General features: G+C 41.2%; 1 protein-coding gene and 1 long non-coding RNA gene across 3 annotated transcripts in view; both read right to left on the reverse strand.

The window, feature by feature from the left end:
• Positions 1–1,210: 1,210 nt before the first annotated feature.
• Positions 1,211–21,649, reverse strand: part of ctsb (cathepsin B) — a 35,568-nt gene continuing 15,129 nt past the window's right edge. For both annotated transcript variants that reach the window (XM_062969638.1, XM_062969640.1), the window contains exons 2-10: positions 17,396–17,535; positions 15,628–15,713; positions 13,204–13,318; positions 10,878–10,996; positions 10,275–10,360; positions 8,508–8,654; positions 7,577–7,693; positions 4,046–4,174; positions 1,211–2,735 (exon numbers count right to left, since the gene is read on the reverse strand). In XM_062969638.1, coding sequence (XP_062825708.1) covers positions 2,638–2,735; positions 4,046–4,174; positions 7,577–7,693; positions 8,508–8,654; positions 10,275–10,360; positions 10,878–10,996; positions 13,204–13,318; positions 15,628–15,713; positions 17,396–17,521 — 1,023 coding nt within the window. In that variant the 5' untranslated portion in view covers positions 17,522–17,535 and the 3' untranslated portion in view covers positions 1,211–2,637. The remainder of the gene's footprint in view (positions 2,736–4,045; positions 4,175–7,576; positions 7,694–8,507; positions 8,655–10,274; positions 10,361–10,877; positions 10,997–13,203; positions 13,319–15,627; positions 15,714–17,395; positions 17,536–21,649) is intronic.
• LOC134295972 (uncharacterized) lies at positions 13,865–15,621 on the reverse strand. Its single transcript, XR_010002506.1, has 2 exons — positions 14,337–15,621; positions 13,865–14,298 (listed from the first exon to the last, which is right to left on the reverse strand). It is a non-coding gene; the product is annotated as an uncharacterized LOC134295972 (long non-coding RNA).

Here is a 21,649-nt window from a genome sequence, read left to right on the forward strand (position 1 = left end):
TGGGGGTTGGTGCTCATCTCTAAGCCGAAGAGCCAGCATTGTCCGTAAACACCTCCAAGGTCATGTGGCCATAGGCATGACTGCATGGAGTGCAGTTACCTTCCCGCAGGAACGGTACCTATTGATCTACTCACATTTGCATGTTTGGCAGGTTGGCAGAAGCTGGAGCTAACAGTGGGCGTTCACTCCGCTCCCCGGATTTGAACCTGGGACCTTTCGGTCTACAAGTTCAGCAGCTCAGTGCTTTAACACACTGAGCCACTGAAGGCTCCATCTTCCACACATAGCCTGGAGGTAATTGTGTACTCAAAACAGTAGCCATATTTGTGGATTTGAGCATCTCTTAATACAAAGCTTTCTAAACTCTGTTGTGACATGTTCGTGGGTCAGCTGCAAGGTGTAAGTGTGTTGCACAGACTTAACAGGAGTATGACAAAAATCTTGGTCGTGTACATTATCTTACAAACTATATATATTTAAAATACCAATGAAATGTTTTCATGAGATACATTGTGTCCCCATGCATTTAGTTACAGTAGAGTCTCACTTATCCAACATAAACGGGCTGGCAGAATGTTGGATAAGCGAATATGTTGGATAATAAGGAGGAATTAAGGAAAAGCCTATTAAACATCAAATTAGGTTATGATTTTACAAATTAAGCACCAAAACATGTTTAACAAATTTGACAGAAAAAGTTCAATACGCAGTAGTAATTACTGTATTTATGAATTTAGCACCAAAACATCAGAATGTATTGAAAACATTGACTACAAAAACATTGACTACTAAAAGGCAGACTGCGTTGGATAATCCAGAACGTTGGATAAGTGAGACTCTACTGTATTACATTTTATGTATGTCTGTATATCTTATAAGAAAGTGGTTCTCAACCTGTGGGTCCCCAGGTGTTTTGGCCTACAACTCCCAGAAATCCCAGCCAGTTGACCAGCTGTTAGGATTTCTGGAAGTTGAAGGCTAAAACATCTGAGGACCCACAAATTGAGAAGCACTGTTATAAGGGGTTGATTCAACTTTGGTTTGTTACTAGGTTGATTTAATGCAAGCATGGTTAAAAATGGGTCCTCCAGGTGTTTTGGACTTCAACTCCCACAATTCCTAACAACCGGTAAGTTTGCTCATCAAGAAAAACAGGGACACAACTATTCCTGGCCACCAGTGGGCAGTAAAAGACACATTAGACTGGCAATGAGATTTCAACTCTTTATTGGAGAGATGAAGAAAAAAAACCCAACTGAAGTCGTACTGGTAAACATTTGGCTGCTTTTGCAACAACCGCAAGTTTAAAGGCTTTGTGCATTTCATGAGTACATTCGAAGCTGGGAGATAGTGAAATAACGGAGCCTATGTGTCAGATCCAGGTGGAGTCTAACTCACAGTAGAGCCATTGACCTCAGTGGGTCTCTCATTTAAAATAAAGAGACTTGGATTTAGACGAATGGGTCTGCTTTTAGTATGACCAAGTCCAGATCCAAACGTCTGGTCTGCATGCATTGATCACCACTATCATCATTCCTGTACTGATGATTTGCAATTGTAAATTATTATTATATATTTTACTGAATCAATGACTATCCATGTGCAAATTCAGCCAGTGCAGTTATTGTAAAGACTTGAGAAATGCAACAAAATAATGTATGACACTTAGAGCTTATCTAGGAACACAGAGTGGGCTCCATAATTTGCTATCCATGATTAAATCCCATTTATAATGATCGAAGCCTCAAATTACTAGCCACATGGTGGCACAACACTCCAATAAAAGCCAAAGCACAGATCTGAAGTTTCCAGAAGCAAATACAATGGAGCCTTGTTGGGGTTAGTCAGTATAAACACGGAGACTCTAATTTGCCCCTAGCTGCCTAGGAACATGGATAGAGAATCAGCAAGAAATAAAGAGGAATTGGCACAGAGGTTCCCAATTTTGGATCCTCTGGGTGTTTTGGACTTCATTTCCCCAAAACCACAACCAGCTTGGCCAATAAGCAGGAGCTGGAGTCCAAAACATATGATGGATCCAAGTCTGGGAACCATCTTATTGGCTGAAGCAAAGCGTAAGATAGTTCATCATTGTCTCAAATGTCTTATCTCTTTGCTATCCCCCGTGTCTCATCATCAATATGACCCAATAAAGGTCTCAGCACATAAATCATCAACAATCAGTCATTTTAGCCTGCTTCCAATCCTTTGCCTTGAAAATCCTCTTTGGCACCATGCTATGGCTCACCTAGGGTTGTGTCCCCCCAACAGTCCAATCACCCTGTTAATTCTATAGGACACTTGGAAGAATATTTCTCAACAATACCGAGAAATATTTACTCAAAATTATTAAATCAGCTAGCTCTGATTCAATTGCATCCTTCTGGTTTCGTTTCTCAATGACTCTATAGAGTTGCCCCACTTTGTGCCGCCTCGTTCTTCCTGCCTCCTGGAGACAATAGCACTGAGTAATGGTTTTTAAAACATTTTAAAAGGCTTTATTTTTTTAAAAAAATCTGAAATCTAAAATGTCTGAGGAGTGTGGCAGTTTTTGTCACCACTGCTTCCGTTTCCACAGGATAAAAATCAACTTGATTATTTGCAGATCAATCAGCTGGATTCAGAAGGGCAACGTCTTCACAGCATCTTCCAATATTCGCTCGTCTTGGGGATCCCAGCGACAATTTCAGATTCGATTCCGCAGTGGTCCTGTCCACGGAGGATCCTGAAGAAACCTAGGAGAAGGTGAGAGGAACATCTTGAGAACGTTTCCTCAAGTCTGGGACCTCAAAGGAAGAAGTTTGACAATGTGTTGTCGAAGGCGTTCATGGCCAGAACCACAGGGTTGTTGTGTGTTTTCTGGGCTGTATGGCCATGTTTTCTCCTGACGTTTCACCCACATCTATGGCAGGCATCCTCAGAGATTGTGAGGTGCAAACTATCTACAGAACCACCAAGAAAATCCAACAACGAATATGTTCAGTGAAGGACAAGAAGAATCCTTTCACCTCTGCAGGAGTCTACCGTATACATGCATCAAAACATCAGGGTGTCTCCTAGGCAACACCCTTGCAGATGGCCAATTCTCTCACACCAGAAGCGACTTGGAGTTTCTCAAGTCACTCCTGACATGAAAAAAAACAACCGCCATGCAGCTGTGGACAAGACTCCTTAGGGACCACTGAAAGCAGCATTGCCCAGACACGAATCAAGGAGACTGACTCAATCAGAGAAATCAGCCATTGCAGAGCACTTGCTGAACAAACCCGGACACAGAGTATTATTATTTGAGAACATAGAAATGCTGGACCACTCTAACAACCACCATGTCAGACTACACGGAGAAGCCACTGAAATCCCACAAGCATGTGGACAATTTCAACAGAAAGGAAGAAACCATGAAAATGAACAAAATATGGCTACCACTATTTAAAAAAACTCTAAAATCAGAACAGTAAATAAGGAACAACACTTTGAAAACAGGTGACTTCCAGACATGAATCAATCAGGGGCAGCTAACACCTCTGAACAAAAGATTCCCCCAGGCAGGAAGAAGCCAGGACATGAATCTAGCAAGGCCATTGGTGCTAATCAAGGTGATTAATTAAAACTTTCACAATGGCCTTCTTCTCCCACCCTGGACCTTCTACAGATATATAAACCTTCCTTACTTCGATTTTTTCGGTTATACCTTACAACCTCTGAGGATGCCTGCCATAGATGTGGGCAAAATGTCAGGAGAGAATGCTTCTGACACATGGCCATATAGAAAACACACATCAACCCCAAGAAGTATGACTGATGGCCCTCCAAAAGCTGCATGTTCGACTTTAACAGACTGGATTAATGTATAAGTTTCTCAAGTCACTGTGGACACGAAAAAAGGCAAAAGGAACCAGCTGCATCTACGTTTCAGTGAGGTTTTCAATCAATTCTACAGATGAGACACAGATGAGAATTTCTATAGAAGACCCATATCTTATTGATAATTGCAACCCACTAAACCAATGAGATTCAATGAACCTTCTAGCCAATTGTATCATACCGTCTTCACCCCAGTCTGTGTTCCAGGAATTGGCTGCCAACCAGTAAGGGGTGCCATTGTCAACGCCCCAGCCCAGGATACGGATGGCATGGCCACCAACTTCCTCTCCAGAAACATGTTGATAGACACCTGCAAGAAGCAGCAAGGAGCGGGTGAAAAAATTGAATCCTACAACTCTCGAATGAAATAATAATCCAAATGAGGTCCCTACTCAACCCTCCTACTCCACCTCCGGTGATGTATTCAGGTGAGATGCCAGGCACCTGCCATATGAATTACAACTCTTTGTTTAACCAGCAATGCTACAAACTATGACATCTTAGAATCTGTCATTTCATGATATACTTGGGATTCTCCATACAATCCTAGAGTTGGAAGAGACCTGGTGGGCCATCCAGTCCAACCCCCTGCCAAGAAGCAGGAAAATTGCATTCAAAGCCAGGCTGTGGCGCAGCTGGCTAGTAACCAGCTGCAATAAATCACTACTGACCCTTCTGCTGCCCTGCAGACTAGGACACGGAACAATGGCTTCAAACTACAAGAAAGGAGATTCCACCTGAACATCAGGAAGAACTTCCTCACTGTGAGAGCTGTTCGACAGTGGAACTCTCTCCCCGGGGCCGTGGTGGAGGCTCCTTCCTTGGAGGCTTTTAAACAGAGGCTGGATGGCCATCTGTCGGGGGTGCTTTGAATGCGATTTCCTGCTTCTTAGCAGGGGGTTGGACTAGATGGCCCATGTGGTCTCTTCCAACTCTACTATTCTATGATTCTATGATTCTATGAGAGGTCATGAGTTCGAAGCCCGGGTTGGGTTAAGCCCCCGACCATTAAATAGCCCGGCTTGCTGTTGACCTATGCAGCCCCGAAAGACAGCATATGTCAATTAGGGAAATTTAGGTACGCTTTATGCGGGAGGCTAATTTAACTAATTTACAACATCATAAAAAAAAAACTGCCAGCAAAACACGAGGAAAGGAATGTGGACACTAGTGGACAGTGAAGCAACAGCTCCCCCTGTGGCCGGAATCGTGAAGCTGGAAAAAAATGTTAAATGCCTCTGTGTCTGTCTATATATGTTGTTTGTCTGTTGGCATTGAATGTTTGCCATATATGTGTTCATTGTAATCCGCCCTGAGTCCCCTTCGGGGTGAGAAGGGAAGAATATAAATACTGTAAATAAATAAATAATAAATAAAACACCCCTGACAGATGACCATCCAGCCTCTGTTTAAAACCCTCCAAAGGAGCCTCCACCACACTCCGGGGCAGAGAGTTCCACTGCTGAACAGATCTCTTACACAGTGAGGAAGTTCTTCCTAATGTTCAGGTGGAATCTCCTTTCCTGTAGTTTGAAGCCATTGTTCTGTGTCCTAGTCTCCAGGGCAGCAGAAAGCAAGCTTGCTCTCTCTTCCCTATGACTTCCCCTAACATCTTGATCCATGGCCCTCATCATGTCTCCTCTGTGTGACGACGTCCTTTGTAAATGTGATAACCTCTATTTTGCTAGAAATGCTGCCCCTCCAGTATATTATGTGCCCAGGGCAAATAACCAAAGTTTATGGTTACCTACTGTGCTGGGCCCTGAGAACTTCCTTTTAAACATTCTTGTAAGTGTCCCTTAAAGCACTGATTTTATTATGTGCAGGTCACATAAACATCAGATAAGAATAACCATGTATGCATTAGGTATCATAGAATCATAGAGTTGGAAGAGACCTTATGGGCCTCCAGTCCAACCCCCTGCCAAGAAGCAGGAAAATCACATTCAGACATATGGCCATCCAGCCTCTACTCAAAAGCCTCCAGAGAAGGATCCTCCACCACATGCTGGGGCTCCTTCTCACAGTTAGGAAGTTCTTCCTAATGTTCAGATGGAATCTCCGTTTCTGTAGATTGAAGCCATTGTTCCATTGCATCCTAGTCTCCAAGGCAGTAGAAAACAAACTTGCTCCCTCCTCCCTATGACTTCCCCTCACATATTTATATATGGCTATCATGTCTCCTCTCAGCCTTCCCTTCTGCAGGCTAAACATGCCCAGCTCTTTAAGCCGCTCCTCATAGGGCTTGTTCTCCAGACCCTTGATCATTTTAGTTGCCCTCCTCTGGACACATTCCAGCTTGTCAACATCTCCCTTCAGTTGCGGTGCCCAGAATTGGACACAGTGTGATTCCAGGTGTGGTTTGACCAAGGCAGAATAGAGAAGTAGCATGACTTCCCTGGATCTAGACACTAGACTCCTATTTATGCTGGCCAAAATCCCATTGGCTTTTTAAGTTGCTGCATGACATTGTTGGCTCATGTTTAACTTGTTGTCCATAAGGACTCCAGCAAGTAGCTCCCCTATAATTCAAGGAAGTTTGCTAGAAAATCCTAAGTACTCCTCCACCAGGATTTCATAAGATGAAGGCTTGGCAGTCACTATAAACTCTTAAGCGTGCAGGAGAGGATTCAGGTCTGATTTTATAAGGCCGATATAAAGCTTACTGTATATACATGAGTATAAGCCTAGTTTTTCAGCCCTCTTTTTAAGACTGAAAAAGCCCCCCTCGGCTTATACTTGGGTGAGGGTCCTGGTTGGCTTATATTTGGATCAGCTTATACTTCAGAATATATGGTACATTTATTATTTTTCTCTATTATTATTGGTATTATTACATTTATTATTTTTGCTACTATTACATTTATTTTACTCTATTTTTTATTATTATTAATACATTTATTATTTCACTCTCATATTATTGCATTTATTATTTTACTCTATTTATTATTACTTGTATTATTTTCCTGTATTTATTATTATTATTACATCTATTATTTATTATTATTAAAAGGATATATAAGCACATTTACATTGAAGAAGATGAGAATAATGATTTGATCAGAGTTTTATCTTAAATTTGAGCTTTATGTAAATATTCAAAAACATTTAACCTACTGATGCCTCAATTAATGTAATTTTATTGGTATCTATTTTTATTTCTGAAATTTGCCACCCTTGGCTTATACTGGAGTCAATGTTTTCCCAGTTTTTTTGTGGTAAAATTAGGTGCCTCAGCTTATATTCGGGTCGGCTTATACTCAAGTATACATGGTAATTGCCTGGAACATGCTCTGAAACTGAAATGTCTTTGGAAACAAAGTTTTACTTTTTTAAAATAGATGCACCATGCATTGGGCACATATTATCAGCCTTGAGTATCTGCTGGGGTTTGATTCCACAACATCTTGTGGATACCAAAAATCCGTGGATGCCGAAGTCCCATTATACACAATGGCGTAGTGATATAATGTTTCTTAAATAAACTGCCAAAATCAATGTTTATTTTGGGAATTCATGGTTGCATCCTGTATTGTTGGGGATTCCTGACCAAAGCAGAAGTGTGTAGGTCAATAACTACTTCTTCCTCATCCTCCACATTTCCCATGCCCCTCTCCTGCCTGAAGCCACATCTTGAATTTTTTCCATGATATTTCTCTGCAACTTCAATATGGCTAGTTTTTAAAAAAGTGTTATCCAAAGACCGAATTACCTGATTTGTACATGAGGAAGTCAGAGTACACAACAAAGGCTCCTTCCACTGGCCCGTTCTTGTAGATCTCAGCCATTATTTCCTTCTCACTGCGAGGGATGCCGTAGGAGGTAACTCCTGGAAAGAAGAAGGAAAAATAAAATCAGAAAGCACTGAAACCATTTAAACTCAGTTTTGAAGTTTCCACCTCTCTCTGCTTCCACTTAACATTCCTCGTAATGTGTTGTCGAAGGCTTTCATGGCCGGGATCACAGGGTTGTTGTATGTTTTCCGGGCTGTATGGCCATGTTCCAGAAGCATTCTCTCCTAGCGTTTCATCCACACCTATGGCAGGCATCCTCAGAGGTTGTGAGGTATACCTCTGAGGATGCCTGCCATAGGTGTGAGCAAAACGTCAGGAGAGAATGCTTCTTGAAAATGGCCATACAGCCCGGAAAACACACAACCGCATTCCTCTTAAAGCTTCTCTACATCTCAGGTTAGCTACAGGGAAATATTTAATTGCAGCTGCTCCCCCCCCCCAAAGACCCTTTCTTGACTCATTTTTATCACAAGGAATAGAAAAAACCTTTAATGCACACTCTGTTCATTTTGGCACCCAATGAAACTGCTTTCGCTTGGCTAAGAATTCAAATCTGTGTCTTAACTTGATGATATGTCATTAATAGACAGATTGATATATTTTTGCTTTAATTTTAGTCTTATGGAAAACATTCTTAAAGCAGAGAAGCCATTTATCACCTATGCTTTAAGCAGAAAATCTAGTTTCCTATATGAAAACTTAACTCACAGAAATGAAGCCACCTAACAAGAGTTTTAACTCGAATTAAGCTTCATTACATGTTGAGTATCCCTTATGCTTGAGTGTTTTGGATTTCTTTCTTTTCTTTTCTTTTTTTTTTTTTTTTTGGATTTTGTAAGCGTTCGCTACCGTAGTGCTTGTCCTGCTTGTATGCAGGTGTGTAGCCATCTTCACACTTCTTGACACATTCGGGGGTCTCTCCGCCTTCACCGGAGCAGGGGGGACGAGTGCCGTTGGTGTGGTGCTCACAAGGCGGGATAGAGTATGGCCGGCAGCCTGCCCAGTGGAAACCAGAACGTCAATATTTTTGGATCAATTTTATATACTTTTACAGTAAGAAATGACCAAATTATCACAGCAGGCGATGAACTAGTGAGTTAAGGTAACAGTTTCCTCTTTTCCAGCAAAACTCCAATACCGTAATTTTTTGCCTGCAAACCATACAGAAAGTCCCCAAAACTGGGGAAATGCCTCCATTCTCACACAGAATTTATTAACGTTCCCTAATCCCACTATCTTTATTAGTGTTTTTGTTGATATAGAGTAAAATGTTCAATCTATTGTTTGCTGTTGGATTGTGTGTTTCGTTCTGGCAAGCATTCCAGCAGCCATGAGATTAATTCTGGCCAGCCCTGATTGATTGCTGGAAGGGCAAATGGCAAGGACTTCTGTTTGAGCTACTTGACAGGAAGATGAATCACAGACTGTGGAATGCAAAGGAGGTGCTTTGTGCACAGTGAATGGACTTTTGAAAGAGAGTGACATTCTCCATGTTTGTCTGTGTGAATGCAACATGTGTCTGGATAGCTTTGGACAGTAAGCAATGTAAATATTGTGAATAAAGCCTTAGTGCCTTCGGCAGAGATAAATCAGTGAAGTTGTCATTCTTTGTCAGTGCCATTTTCGCCATTTGCAAAGTGGTCTGATGGGTGAGTTAAGGTGGGACCTAGCTCATCAATCAAGTCGGGGTCGCCAATACCCTGACATATATCAGAATGCTTCTCAGTATGGTTACAGAATCCATCTCAAAATGGTGGCAGAAAATGTCACTCCCAGTCATAATTTGGGTAGGATCTCCATGAAGATATGAGTTATTTGGTATCACTGTTGGATTGGGGGGCTAGAGGAGAAAATCAGGTCTTGGCCACTGTTGCAAGATTTAAAGAATCTAACAGGTGAAGGAGTCCAGCGCAAGGTGCGAATGGGATTTGTCTGTGAGTCAACTTAGCAAGTAGCAAACTGGGTATGTTGTCGAAGGCTTTCATGGTTGGAATCACTGGGTTGCTGTGAATTTTCCAGGCTGTGTGGACATGGTCCAGAGGCATTCTCTCCTGACGTTTCACCCACATCTATGGCAAGCATCCTCAGAGGTTGTGAGGTCTGTTGGAAACCAGGCAAGTGAGGATTATATCTGTGGAATGTCTAGGGTAAGAGAAAGAACTCTTGTCTGCTTGAGGCAAGTTTGAATGTTGTAAATTGATCACCTTGAGCAACAGTAAAAAAAGTGGATTTCAAGACAAGAAACAATCAGGGCCAGCTAACACCTCCCAACAAAGCATCCCCCAGGCAGGAAGCAGCCTGACTCTGAAGCTGAAAGGCCATTCAATACTAATCAAGGTGGCCAATGTGCAACATTCACACTTGTCTCAAGCAGATAAAGAGTTCTTTCTCCCACCCTGGACAGACCTAATAACCTTTGAAGATGCCTGCCACAGATGTGGACGAAACATCAGGAGAGAATACTTCAGGAACATGGCCATACAGCCCGGAAAACACACAACAACCCAGCAAACTGGATAGCCACAATAATCAATCTGGGCAAAAAATCCTAAATGACAAGGTAATGTACATAACTGATCCTTTCCAGATACAATTTTGGGAAGGAAGGTGACTCACCCACGTGGGAATCATAAAGCCCACCGGACACCAAGCCCTTCTCAGTCCAGTATTTCCATGCTCCAGATGGGTAGCCTCCGTTGCATCTGCAAGGAAGGAAAAATTAGACTCCACTGTCAAGAGGTTTCATGCAGAAAAAGCATAGAAATTTTTAGAAGTGGCTGAAAACTACCAGAATTTTGGCTATAGAATCACACTGGAGCTTAGAGAGAATACTTCTCCAAAACACTTCTATGATATTCTTCAGCCAGATGTTCAAAACACAAAAATAAGGTTCCAGTTTATGGGAAAATTGTATTACATGAAACGTTTGGAATGGATCCCCCACATAATATGCAGCTTTACTTTATAGCCAGATTAAATATATCTTTTTACGTATTTGAACATCGCTATCTTGTCCCCTCTGAACCTCTTGCCAACAAAACAAAAGCAATTAAGAGTCACACAGCATCATTACTATGAGCCCCTTTCCCATGAGGTCTGTATCTAAAGTCCCCTTGAAATGAAACAAAAGTGAGATGAGCTCTCCAGTCCTGAATGGGGAATCCTCTCCATCAAAAGGAACCTGGATTTCTAAAGGGGAACAATGAGGCAGCAACTCACCCCATTCCGCATTCAAAGCCGCAGCAGGAGAGAAGGTCTTCTGCAGAGATCTCCACATTCACCTTGCCGTTGGTGTGGACGCAAACCCGGTCAGAAATGGCCTCCACTGCACCAAATGCCTGCAGGTGGCAATTCATGGAGATTAAAGTATTTATTTATATTATTGATTTTAAAGAAAAATTTATTATACTAGCTGTGCCCTGCCACACGTTGCTGTGGGCAATTGGAATTGCACTGAATAGCCTCACTGCTTCAAAGCCTGGCCGCTTTCTACATAGGAGCATCCTTCCTTGGGCAGGTTGAATGGGATGGAGTAGCCTCGTGGCTTCAAAACCTGAGGGTTTTCTATCTAGGGGAAATCTTGGTTGGCCAGGTTGGACAGCACTGAATACCCTTGCTGCTTGCAAGCCTGGCCGCTTTCTACCTTGTGGAATTCTTGTTTGGCCAGGTCGAATAGCAATGAAGTCTCAGTGCAGCAAGTATGAATGCTGCAATTAGTTACCTTGATTAGCATTTAATGGTCCTGCAGCTTCAAAGCCTGAGGGAATCCTTTGTTGGGAGGTGTTAGCTGGCCCTGATTGTTTCCTGTCTGGAATTCTCCTGTCTTCTGAGTGTTGCTCTTTATTTACTGTCCTGATTTTAGATATTATATTGCTCTGTATAATTATACCACAGTAATTATTACATATTATATTTATAATCGTATATTATCTGCTTAGAACAGGATTATGTGAGGCCCCTTCTACACAACTGTATAAAAACCACACTGAACTGGATTATATGGCAGTGTGGACTCAAGTTAATCCAGTTCAAAGCAGATTATCCTGTCTTGGCATTCAGGGTTATATAGGTGTGTGGTAGAGCCTTGAGTCTACACTGCCATACAATCCAGTTCAAATCAGATAATCTGTATTTTATAGGCAGTGTGGAAGAGGCCTGATTGAAGAGGCCCTGGGTGCCATTAAATGGCTGAGTGGGTTGCTAGGAGACAAGTGGGCGGAGCTTGCCCTTCTAACTGGCAGCAATGGGAAAAAACAGTTCTTCCTCTTCCTCTAATTAGGACTTTATTTTTCTTGTTTTTTTTAGTTGAAAGACATATTTTGGATGACTATGTCTTTTGTGGCCAAATTTGGTGTGATTTGGTTCAGTGGCTTTGTTGTTTACTCCAAAATAAAATGAACATAACATTTTTATATACAGTAGTCTCTCACTTATCCAAGCTAAACGGGCTGGCAGAAGCTTGAATAAGTGAATATCTTGGATAATAAGGAGGGATTAAGGAAAGGTCTATTAAACATCAAATTAGGTTATGATTTTACAAATTAAGCACCAAAACATCATGTTTTACAACAAATTTGACAGAAAAAGCAGTTCAATATGCAGTAATGTTATGTTGTAATCACTATATTTACGAATTTAGCACCAAATTATCATGATATATTGTAAACATTGACTACAAAAAATGGCTTGGATAATCCAGAAACTTGGATAAGCAAGGCTTGGGTAAGTGAGACTCTACTGTATATAGATTGATATTACAAATTGAACAGAATTCCAACATCCAACATTGCTCACGAGGAGGTTGAGATAGTGAGAACTCTTGTTTTCTGATGGCTTTATGTTCCCAAACATTGTTTAATGCACAAAATTATCAAAAGTTTTGTGTGTAAAAGTACCTTCAGCTCTGTGCATAAGGTTTATATTAAACAAATGAATTTTTGTGTCTACACTTGTGTTCCCTCGCCAAGATATCTCTTGTACAGACATACAAATAGATGTATTCTAAAATCCCCCAAAATCTGAAATACTTAAGATCCCAAGGATTTTGGATAAGGGACATTTAACCTATATATTCATATATCCAAGGCTTTGTTTTGTATACAGAGTCTGCTGCCTTTGATAGTGGCTTTTATGTTCAGAGTCAAATTTGAATCAGATTCACTATCCTCACTGATGTGGAAGTCACTGATTGAGGGCTCAGATCAAATAAACTGCTAAATGAATCCTTGACATTTGATGACCATCAATTGACAATGATGGTATATTAATATAGTGCCATCAATATACACGGCACTGTACAACATCCTGCAAAGGTGTACAATCTAAAATATATGTACATTCATGTACTCATGTTGAGAGAAGGATGGGATACTAAGACATAAAATGATAGCCAGCCCTCCACATTTGCAGCTTTACCTTTTTTCGAAATTGATTATTTGCTGGTTTGGTGAATAGGTTCTCTTCACGTGTATTGTACATGCCAACCTCCCCATGAAATTGGAGATCCTACTGTCTGCAAACCAATTTTCTTCAGAGTCCAACTTACCCAGCAAGAGCCACAAGAACCTTGGTCTCTGATCTCGTTGATGGTTGGACAACTTGGCCATTGTTTCCGTGAGTCAAAACTATCTGGTAATTCCACATCATCTGCAAACGCAAACCTTGTTGGTTTTGGGAGCAGAAAAAGGGAGAGTGTTGGTTAAGTGAATTGTTGCTTTGGCAAGACTCTCAGACACCTGTCTATCTAAGCTCTGCCAATCCAAGCCTTCCTGAGCTTCTCCTCTTTCAAAGGCCCTAAGATCCATCTAGTGAAGATGTGTTTAGAACAGCTTTTCTCAATGGAATACTCCATAGGTGTGCATCTCAGGCTGGTTGGGGATGATGAGACTTTTGGATGACACATCAGAGACAACTAGGTCGAAAAAGAGTGTCTTCAAACACTCCTCTTTTCTGACGTAAGGCCAAGCATCACAAGGAAAAGTGACTTAGTAGTGGAGGATCCTCTACCACAGATTGAAATTGATTAGATCTATTTCACCAGATGCTTCCCATACTGAGCTCCAGGTGATATACATTGGCATTCACTACCAATCCTTTTTCCGATTTGGAAAAATCTGTTAGATGCCTGGCCCAATGTCATTTAGTATGTTTTCTGGTCCAAGGGGGACCCAAACCAGTTCTTCCTGGATCAGAGCCCTATTACACAATATTTATTTATTTACAGTATTTATATTCTGCCCTTCTCACCCCGAAGGGGACTCAGGGCGGATTACAATGAACACATATATGGCAAACATTCAATGCCAACAGACAAACAACATACATTAGACAGACTCAGAGGCATTTTTTTAACATTTTTCCAGCTTCACGATTCCGGCCACAGGGGGAGCTGTTGCTTCACCATCCAGTAGTGGCTGTACTTCCTCATTCCTTTCCTCGTGTTTTGCTGGCAGTTTTATGGTGTTGTAAATTAGCCTCCCGCATAAAGTGTCCCTAAATTTCCCTAACTGACAGGTGCAACTGTCTTTCAGGGCTGCATAGGTCAACAGCAAGCCGGGGCTATTAATGGTCGGAGGCTTAACCCGACCTGGGCTTCGAACTCATGACCTCTTGGTCAGTAGTGATTTATAGCAGCTGGTTACTAGCCAGCTGCACCACAGCCCAGCCCCAATAAACTACGTATCTCCACTGTGTTTATGTCCCTTGGAAAACTATAAAGGAAACAGGACATATCCACTGCTACCTCTAGCCACTTAACAGTTCCTAGAATCATATAATAATCAAGTTGGAAGAAACCTCATGGGCCATCTAGTCCAACCCCCTGCCATACAGGAAAAAAAACACAATCAAAGTAACCCCTGACAGATGGCCTCTAAGGAAGAAGCTTCCATCACACTCCGAGGCAGAGAGTTCCACTGCTGAATAGCTCTTACAGTCAGGAAGTTCTTGCTAATGTTCAGGTGGAATCTCCTTTCCGGTAATCTGAATCTATTGCTTCCAATCTGGTCTACAGAGCAGCAGAAAACAAGCCTACTCCTTCTGGGGACCACAGCAAGTTACCTTACATCAATCAAGTCAGTCTCTCTGACTCAGTACTGTCTACAACAGAGATGGGCAATCGTCACTGTAACTTGGAAGACTGTAACTTTATTTATTTAGTGTTCAAAATGTCCATTGTATCTTTTTAGGGTTCTGGAGGCAATTTTCTTGTGGCTTGTCTCCTTGCCAAACACAAGTCACTTCTCTTTTGGGAAATAAAGTCCATACTGGGCCTGAAATAGCTCAAGTGGGGCTAAATTCTGTAAAATCTGTTTCCCTAGTAAATCCCTCCTTGGCACATCTCTCCAACTGCAACCACAACAATTGCCCTAAATGCTCTGTGTTGCCTGCTCTTTTGATTCTTTCATGTTACAGAACTATAGCACTATCATGGCTGCATACTATGCGATCCTGGGGTTCATAGTTTGGGAAGGCACTTGAGGTTTAACCCTCCAAATATTTTGGATTTCAAGTTCCAAAAGCCCTGTCAGCCAATGGTCAGGAATTCCAAGAGCCGAAAGTCCAAAGATCCAGCAGATCAAAGCTTGAGACAACCACACAAAAGCAATTCGGCTTAGAATTCTAACTAACTCTCCCTAAATGTCAAATCTCAACATTTCACAGGATGGCATCATGGCAGTCAAAGGAGAATCCAAGTGTGGGATGGTGCAGTTTATAAGAATAATGGTCTTGGGGGGTTTAAAGCAGAAATATTTCCATGCCTATCCAAAGATGCATGGGATTGAACCTGTGCTCTTTTAAGTGCAAAGCATTTGCTTTTCCGCTAAGCCATTGGTTTTCTCCCCCTATTCTTTCAGGAGATTACTGTTATCAGAAAGACAACCTTGAGAGCTAAAAACTAGACAGTTATTTTGTCTCAAAAGTCCAAAGTTAACTGCAATATTAGCAGCAAAGAGAATAAACGCCTTACCTTTCAGGTAACTTGGGGCCGTGCAAATATGTGCCACACAACTTTTTCACATAACTCATGTCAACATTGTGGAAATTGTGCCCAGCCTTCACGGAAAAAGGAAAGAACAGAAAAAGGGAAGTTTTAAAGGATATCCAAGTTGTCCAGCCAAGAATATATAACATGATTGACAAGAAGCGAATGACTGATTCTGGGCATTAGATTTTGGACTAAAACTGTCAAAAATCATTCTGGGATCTTCAGTCCAAAGATTTAATGGGCACATGAAGTGTACAAGTCAAGGGAAGTCATTGTCCCACTCAATTCTGCTTTGGCTAGATGTCTAAAATACTGTGTTCAGTTTTGGAAGTTAGAACACATCCCGAGAAGAACAACAAAGAGTGCATCTAAACCTAAGAATCAATGCAGTTTGACATCACTTTAACTGCCAGAACCCAATACAACAGAACCCTGAGCATTCTAGTTTGGTGAGGCACCAGCACTTTTTGGCAGATAAAACTAAAGACTTTACAAAACAACAACTCCCATGATTCCATAATTTTGAACCATGAAGTGGTATCACTGCATTAATTCCACAGGGTAGATCCTAGAAAAGCTACAAGGCTTGGAGAGCTAAAGGCCTTGAGATCATTCTATCTCTTCCCCACTCCAAATTTTGACAATAGTGCAAACATCACATGGGCCTGTGGTGTAAATATTTTTCATGCCCTTGAGGCACCCTAGTTACTGCATCCTTGTAAGAAGTCATAGAGGCAAAAGATACATCAATATTTGCCAGTCAACTGGCAAACCAAAACTTCAAATTAACTGTGTTGCTTAGAATGGACTCTTAGTGACAACCTAAACCAAAAGCTTTTGTTTGAGACCAGAAGGTTGCTTGAACAGCTCTTTTGTAAAGTTTCTACTACCCTGTTTCCCCGAAAGTAAGACAGTCTCTTATATTAATTTTTGTCCCAAAGACGCGCTAGATCTTATTTTCAGGGAATGTCTTATTTTTCCATGAGGAAGAATTCACATTTATTGTTGAACAAAAAAATTAGCATTTATTATATACTGTACAGTAGTTGTCATCACAAACCAGCATAACCAGACAAACTCTGAATCCTATCAAGAATTTCTTGTTACTACCATTATTTTCATGTACTACAATCTATGGTATGTACATTTACCAATCCTGCCTTCTCTGGTGTTCTGTTTGGTGGGCATGCTTCCAAACAAAAACTTTGCTAAGCCTTACTTTTCAGGGGAGGTCTTTTTTTGGGGGAAACAGGGTAAATCCTGAAAACTACCCCATTACTATGAAAGACACCATCTGCCATATGGTAACTGCTCTTAACCTGTCCCTTCTTGTACATACAGAACACATCTGTGAGAAATAGAATAGCAGCACAGGAACAAGAGGCATTTAATTCTTGCCAGTTTAAACTTTATTTTTTTTGGAGGACTGCTACCAGAATTCCATCAGCCAGAAGGCTGGTAAAATATATATTTTCCAAGCTTTGCATTCAAACTCAGGGCAGGAGAGGCAAGAAGTTGGTTGTGTCAAAGGAAAATAAAATGCTTCAGTTCCAGGAAGAAAGTATATGGCTAAGGGTCTCCTTCTCATGGACCATCAATTTCACAGCCCATTACACCCCAGCAAGTGATGATGTAGTTGAATTGAAACATTTGTCACACAATACCTCTATGGACCAATAGATGAAGACCTTCCTCTATTATGCCCTGCTTCTTCTTTCCAACTCCATTATCCAGTCCAAGGTTTGCTCACCTGCCAAGTGGTGTTGAGCTTGTTGATGTAGTTCACCATGTCGTGGGAGAGAGGAGGGAAGTAAGGGACGCTCCGGGCGCTGGCAAGGGCCACCAGAAAACACAGAGCTGCTACAGACCGCCACATTTTGGAGATGGATCCTTGAGAGAGAAGGTGGAAGATGGGTTATTTTGTATGTCTGTGCAAGGTTGGGAAAGCTAAACAGTAGAACAAGAAAAAAAAACCTACTCATTGGAATCAGAGTGCTGGAGAAGAGTTCAGTGGATACCGTGGACTGCAAAAAAAAATTAGCACAATAGCTGGTCCTCTGTGTTTGCAGTTTCATTTTTGTGTATTTGAAAATTTGCAGATTTTACCATATATGTTTGCTCTAGGAATCTCTACCTCCTCCAGTGTGATTTCTGTCAGAAGACCTAGGCATTTGAATGTCCTTCAACATGATTCTACGGTCACTTGCCAACAAAGGTAGCCCATTGTGTTGTGTTGAAGGACTTAAGAGATTCCTAAGAAAGGATTATCTCAAGTAAAAAAAAAAAACATAGTTTGCAGTTTATCTATATATTAGTGCAGAGTCCTGCACCACTAACCACAGCAAATTGCATTATGGCAATTTTGCTGCACACAGCTGTTGGCTATTCTTATGTTTTATTGGAACTGTGTTTTTAACTATTTTGTTACTTTTGTTTTTTTTATTTTATCTATGTTTTTGTTTTTGATAGATCATTTGTATTTGTATCTAGGGGGCACTTGCCCCATGTTTAAGCTGCCCCGAGTCCCAATTGTGAGATGGTGGTGGGGTATAAAAATAAAGTTGTTGTTATTATTAACAACTATAGAGGGCTGACTGTTGAGCAAATAAATGGCTACTAGATTTACTACCGTGTTTCCCCGAAAATAAGACAGTGTCTTATATTAATTTTTGCTCCCAAAGATGCACTAGGTCCTATTTTCAGGGGATGTCTTATTTTTCCATGAAGAATTCACATTTATTGTTGAACAAAAAAATGAACATTTATTATATACTGTACAGTGGTTGTCATCACAAACTAGCATAACCAAACTTTGAATCCTATCAAGAATTTCTTATTACTACCATTATTTCAATGTACAACAATCTATGGTACATACATTGACCAATCCTGCATGCTCTGGTGTTCTGTTTGGCGGGCATGCTTCCAAACAAAAACTTTGCTAGGTCTTACTTTCAGGGAAGGCCTTATATTTAGCAATTCAGCAAAACCTCTACTGGGTCTTATTTTCAGGGGATGTCTTATTTTCGGGGAAACAGGGTAGAAAAGACAATGATCAGTAAGACAGTGAGAAAAGAGAAAGATCTCTTTTCACATGGTGAAAGCAAGAATGCCACTGTCTTGAGTTTGGCAAACACGAAGCCAGGCATGGGCAAACTTTGACTCTCCAGATGTTTTGGACTTCAACTCCCACAATTCCTAATATTTTTTTATTTACAGTATTTATATTCCGCCCTTCTCACCCCGAAGGGGACTCAGGGCGGATCACAATACACATATAAGGCAAACATTCAATGCCTTAACATAGAACAAAGACAAGACAAACACGGGGCTCCGAGCTGGCCTCGAACTCATGACCTCTTGGTCAGAGTGATTTGTTGCAACTGGTTGCTCAACAGCCTGCGCCACAGCCTGGCCCCGTAATAGCTGGAAGGCTGTTAGGAATTGTGGGAGTTGTATTTCAAAAACACCTGGAAGGCCAAATTTTGCCTATGCTTACCCTAAGCAGATCTGTTAAGGGTAGGGTGACATAAAGCTTTTTCATTTTTGGGGTCACCATAAGTCAAAGCTGACATGACAGAAAGCCACTGCAATCCTATATCGACAAGCCATGATCTTATAACAGTTCTCTAACTAGGGAGCACCATCAGATAGCAAAGGTGTGACTATCTCAGCCACCCATATGGACACTTTTTTGACACTATACTAATTCCAGATATGTGATGCTTAACCTAGACTCCTAATTTCTTGAGTGTCCAGACAGGAAATATGTCAAAGCATTTTAGACAGGGATGGGAAAGTGTGATGCGTAGGCTACATGTAAGCCATCCCCTATGTGTCAAAGAAAATTTTTAAACATTTTGAAAAGGTATTTTAAATCCAAAATGTTCTACCTATGGAACATTTTCACCATGATGGGAGGGAAATGCTTGTCCTAGAACTAAAATGTGTGTATGACCATATTACAAAGCAGTGCTCTCACACTGGGATTCCTTCTGCAAAGAGGATTCAGGCCATCAGATTAATGGATCAGTCCCTGGAATTGGAGATCCCAAAGAAGCCTTTACTCCTGAAAGGCTTTCATACAGAGCTGTTGCTGCTCAAACCATAATCCCCATGTGGCTCTACACATCTGACCTAAGGCACAGCCACCTTCAACAACCGGTTGTTCGGCTTATCTACAACTCATCACATATCTGCCCATTATCTCACATGCATTATCTAACAGCTTTTTGTGGTGTGCCTTTAGGTTATAGCTAACTTATGATGGACTGGTCCCGAAAATTACAACTCAAACCACTACATCACACTGAGGCACTTTTAGGTGTTGGCTAAAAAACCTGGATGAGAACTTGTGAATGGAGTACAATCCTGACCATAAATACAGGACTAGTTTTTAGTGCCTTGTTTCCTGAAACTCTACAGAAAACACAACCTGAAACAAGAGAACCTGAAACAGCATTAAATACCTAATCCAGTTCCCAGAAAGAAAGAAAAAACAGATGAAAACTTTTTACTTGAGGTAGAGACTATTTTGCAGGGGTACAAACAGAACCGAATGACAGCAAACCGGCCCTGAAGAACTCTGTGCAACTCAAAAACTTGCTTCAGAAAATAATCTGAAGATCAGCATCAAAATACAGTAACACTTTAAAAATACACATTCATTCTGCATTTTCTTATTCTGCAAAACTTACATGAGAGCAATTGTTTGATTCAGATGCTTGACATCACTCTAATTGGCAACTGCATAAAACAGTTTTCTTAAAATAAAACTCTGGCAATGAAACTTTTTGGTTACTAGGCTGAGAAGGACACCAATACATGGGCATGATAGTAAGAGCTGTTTGATAGTAGAACATGTTGCCTGGGAATGTGGCGGAGTCTTCTCTGGAAGTTTTTTAAGCAGATGTGGATGGGCATCTGTCAGGAATGTTTTGCTTGGACTAGATTGCCCTCTCTCTTACAACTCTAGGATTCCATGACTTCCAAAAGTGTTAATTATCAACAGTTCTCGTCAGATCTTGCAAACTCAGGGCCAGGGCTTCCCTGATTACGATGCACTCTTCCTCTTTTCCTGCTGCTTTCAATTGAACTCATCTTTATTCTCTTATTGGAACACGTCATGCCATCTCATGATATACTCAGCCTCTGGTTTAGTCATCTTGGCTCCTAGGGAGGCTCCTGGCCTGATTGGTTCAAGAACCCATCTATTTGTCTTTTTTGGCAGCCCATGAGATCCACGGAACTCTGCTCCAACATCACATTTTAAACAACTTCATTTTCTTTCTATCAGATTTCTTAAGCATTCAATATTCACAACCAACCACACATAGAAATTGTAAATCCTGTATTAGACTATTCTGATTTCAGTATTTGAAAGCAGGGCTGTGGCGCAGGCTGGTGAGCAGCCTGCTGCAATAAATCACTCTGACCATGAGGTCATGAGTTTGAGGCCAGCCCGTGGCGGGGTGAGCACCCGTCAATTAAAAAATAAAAAAAATAGCCCCTGCTCGTTGCTGACCTAGCAACCCAAAAGATAGTTGCATCTATCAAGTAGGAAATAAGGTACCACTTATAAAGTGGGGAGGCAAATTTAACTAATTTACGATGTTGGAATGAGGAAGTGCCGTCACAGTGGATGATGAAGCAGCTGCTCCCCCCTGTGGCCAGGATCGAACATCCCCTCAGGAGAAGGTTAAATTGCCTCTGCGTTTGTCTCTGTCTCAGTTCTATGTGTATATGGGCATTGAATGTTTGCCCTATATGTATATAATGTGATCTTCCCTGAGTCCCCTTCGGGGTGAGAAGGGCAGAATATAAATACTGTAAATAAATAATATCTATTGTCAACCCAATTTTCTTAAAAACTTCTGAAACAAGGAGTGTCTAACTACTATATCCATCTCCAGCTTTGCTTAAATTTGCTGTAACACTTTTTTTCTTACGCAATGTCCAGAAACCCATGATATAGGGAAAAAGAACAGACACTATGGCTCAAGAG

Source organism: Anolis carolinensis, chromosome 1 (assembly GCF_035594765.1).
Source record: "Anolis carolinensis isolate JA03-04 chromosome 1, rAnoCar3.1.pri, whole genome shotgun sequence".
Taxonomy (NCBI): domain Eukaryota; kingdom Metazoa; phylum Chordata; class Lepidosauria; order Squamata; family Dactyloidae; genus Anolis; species Anolis carolinensis.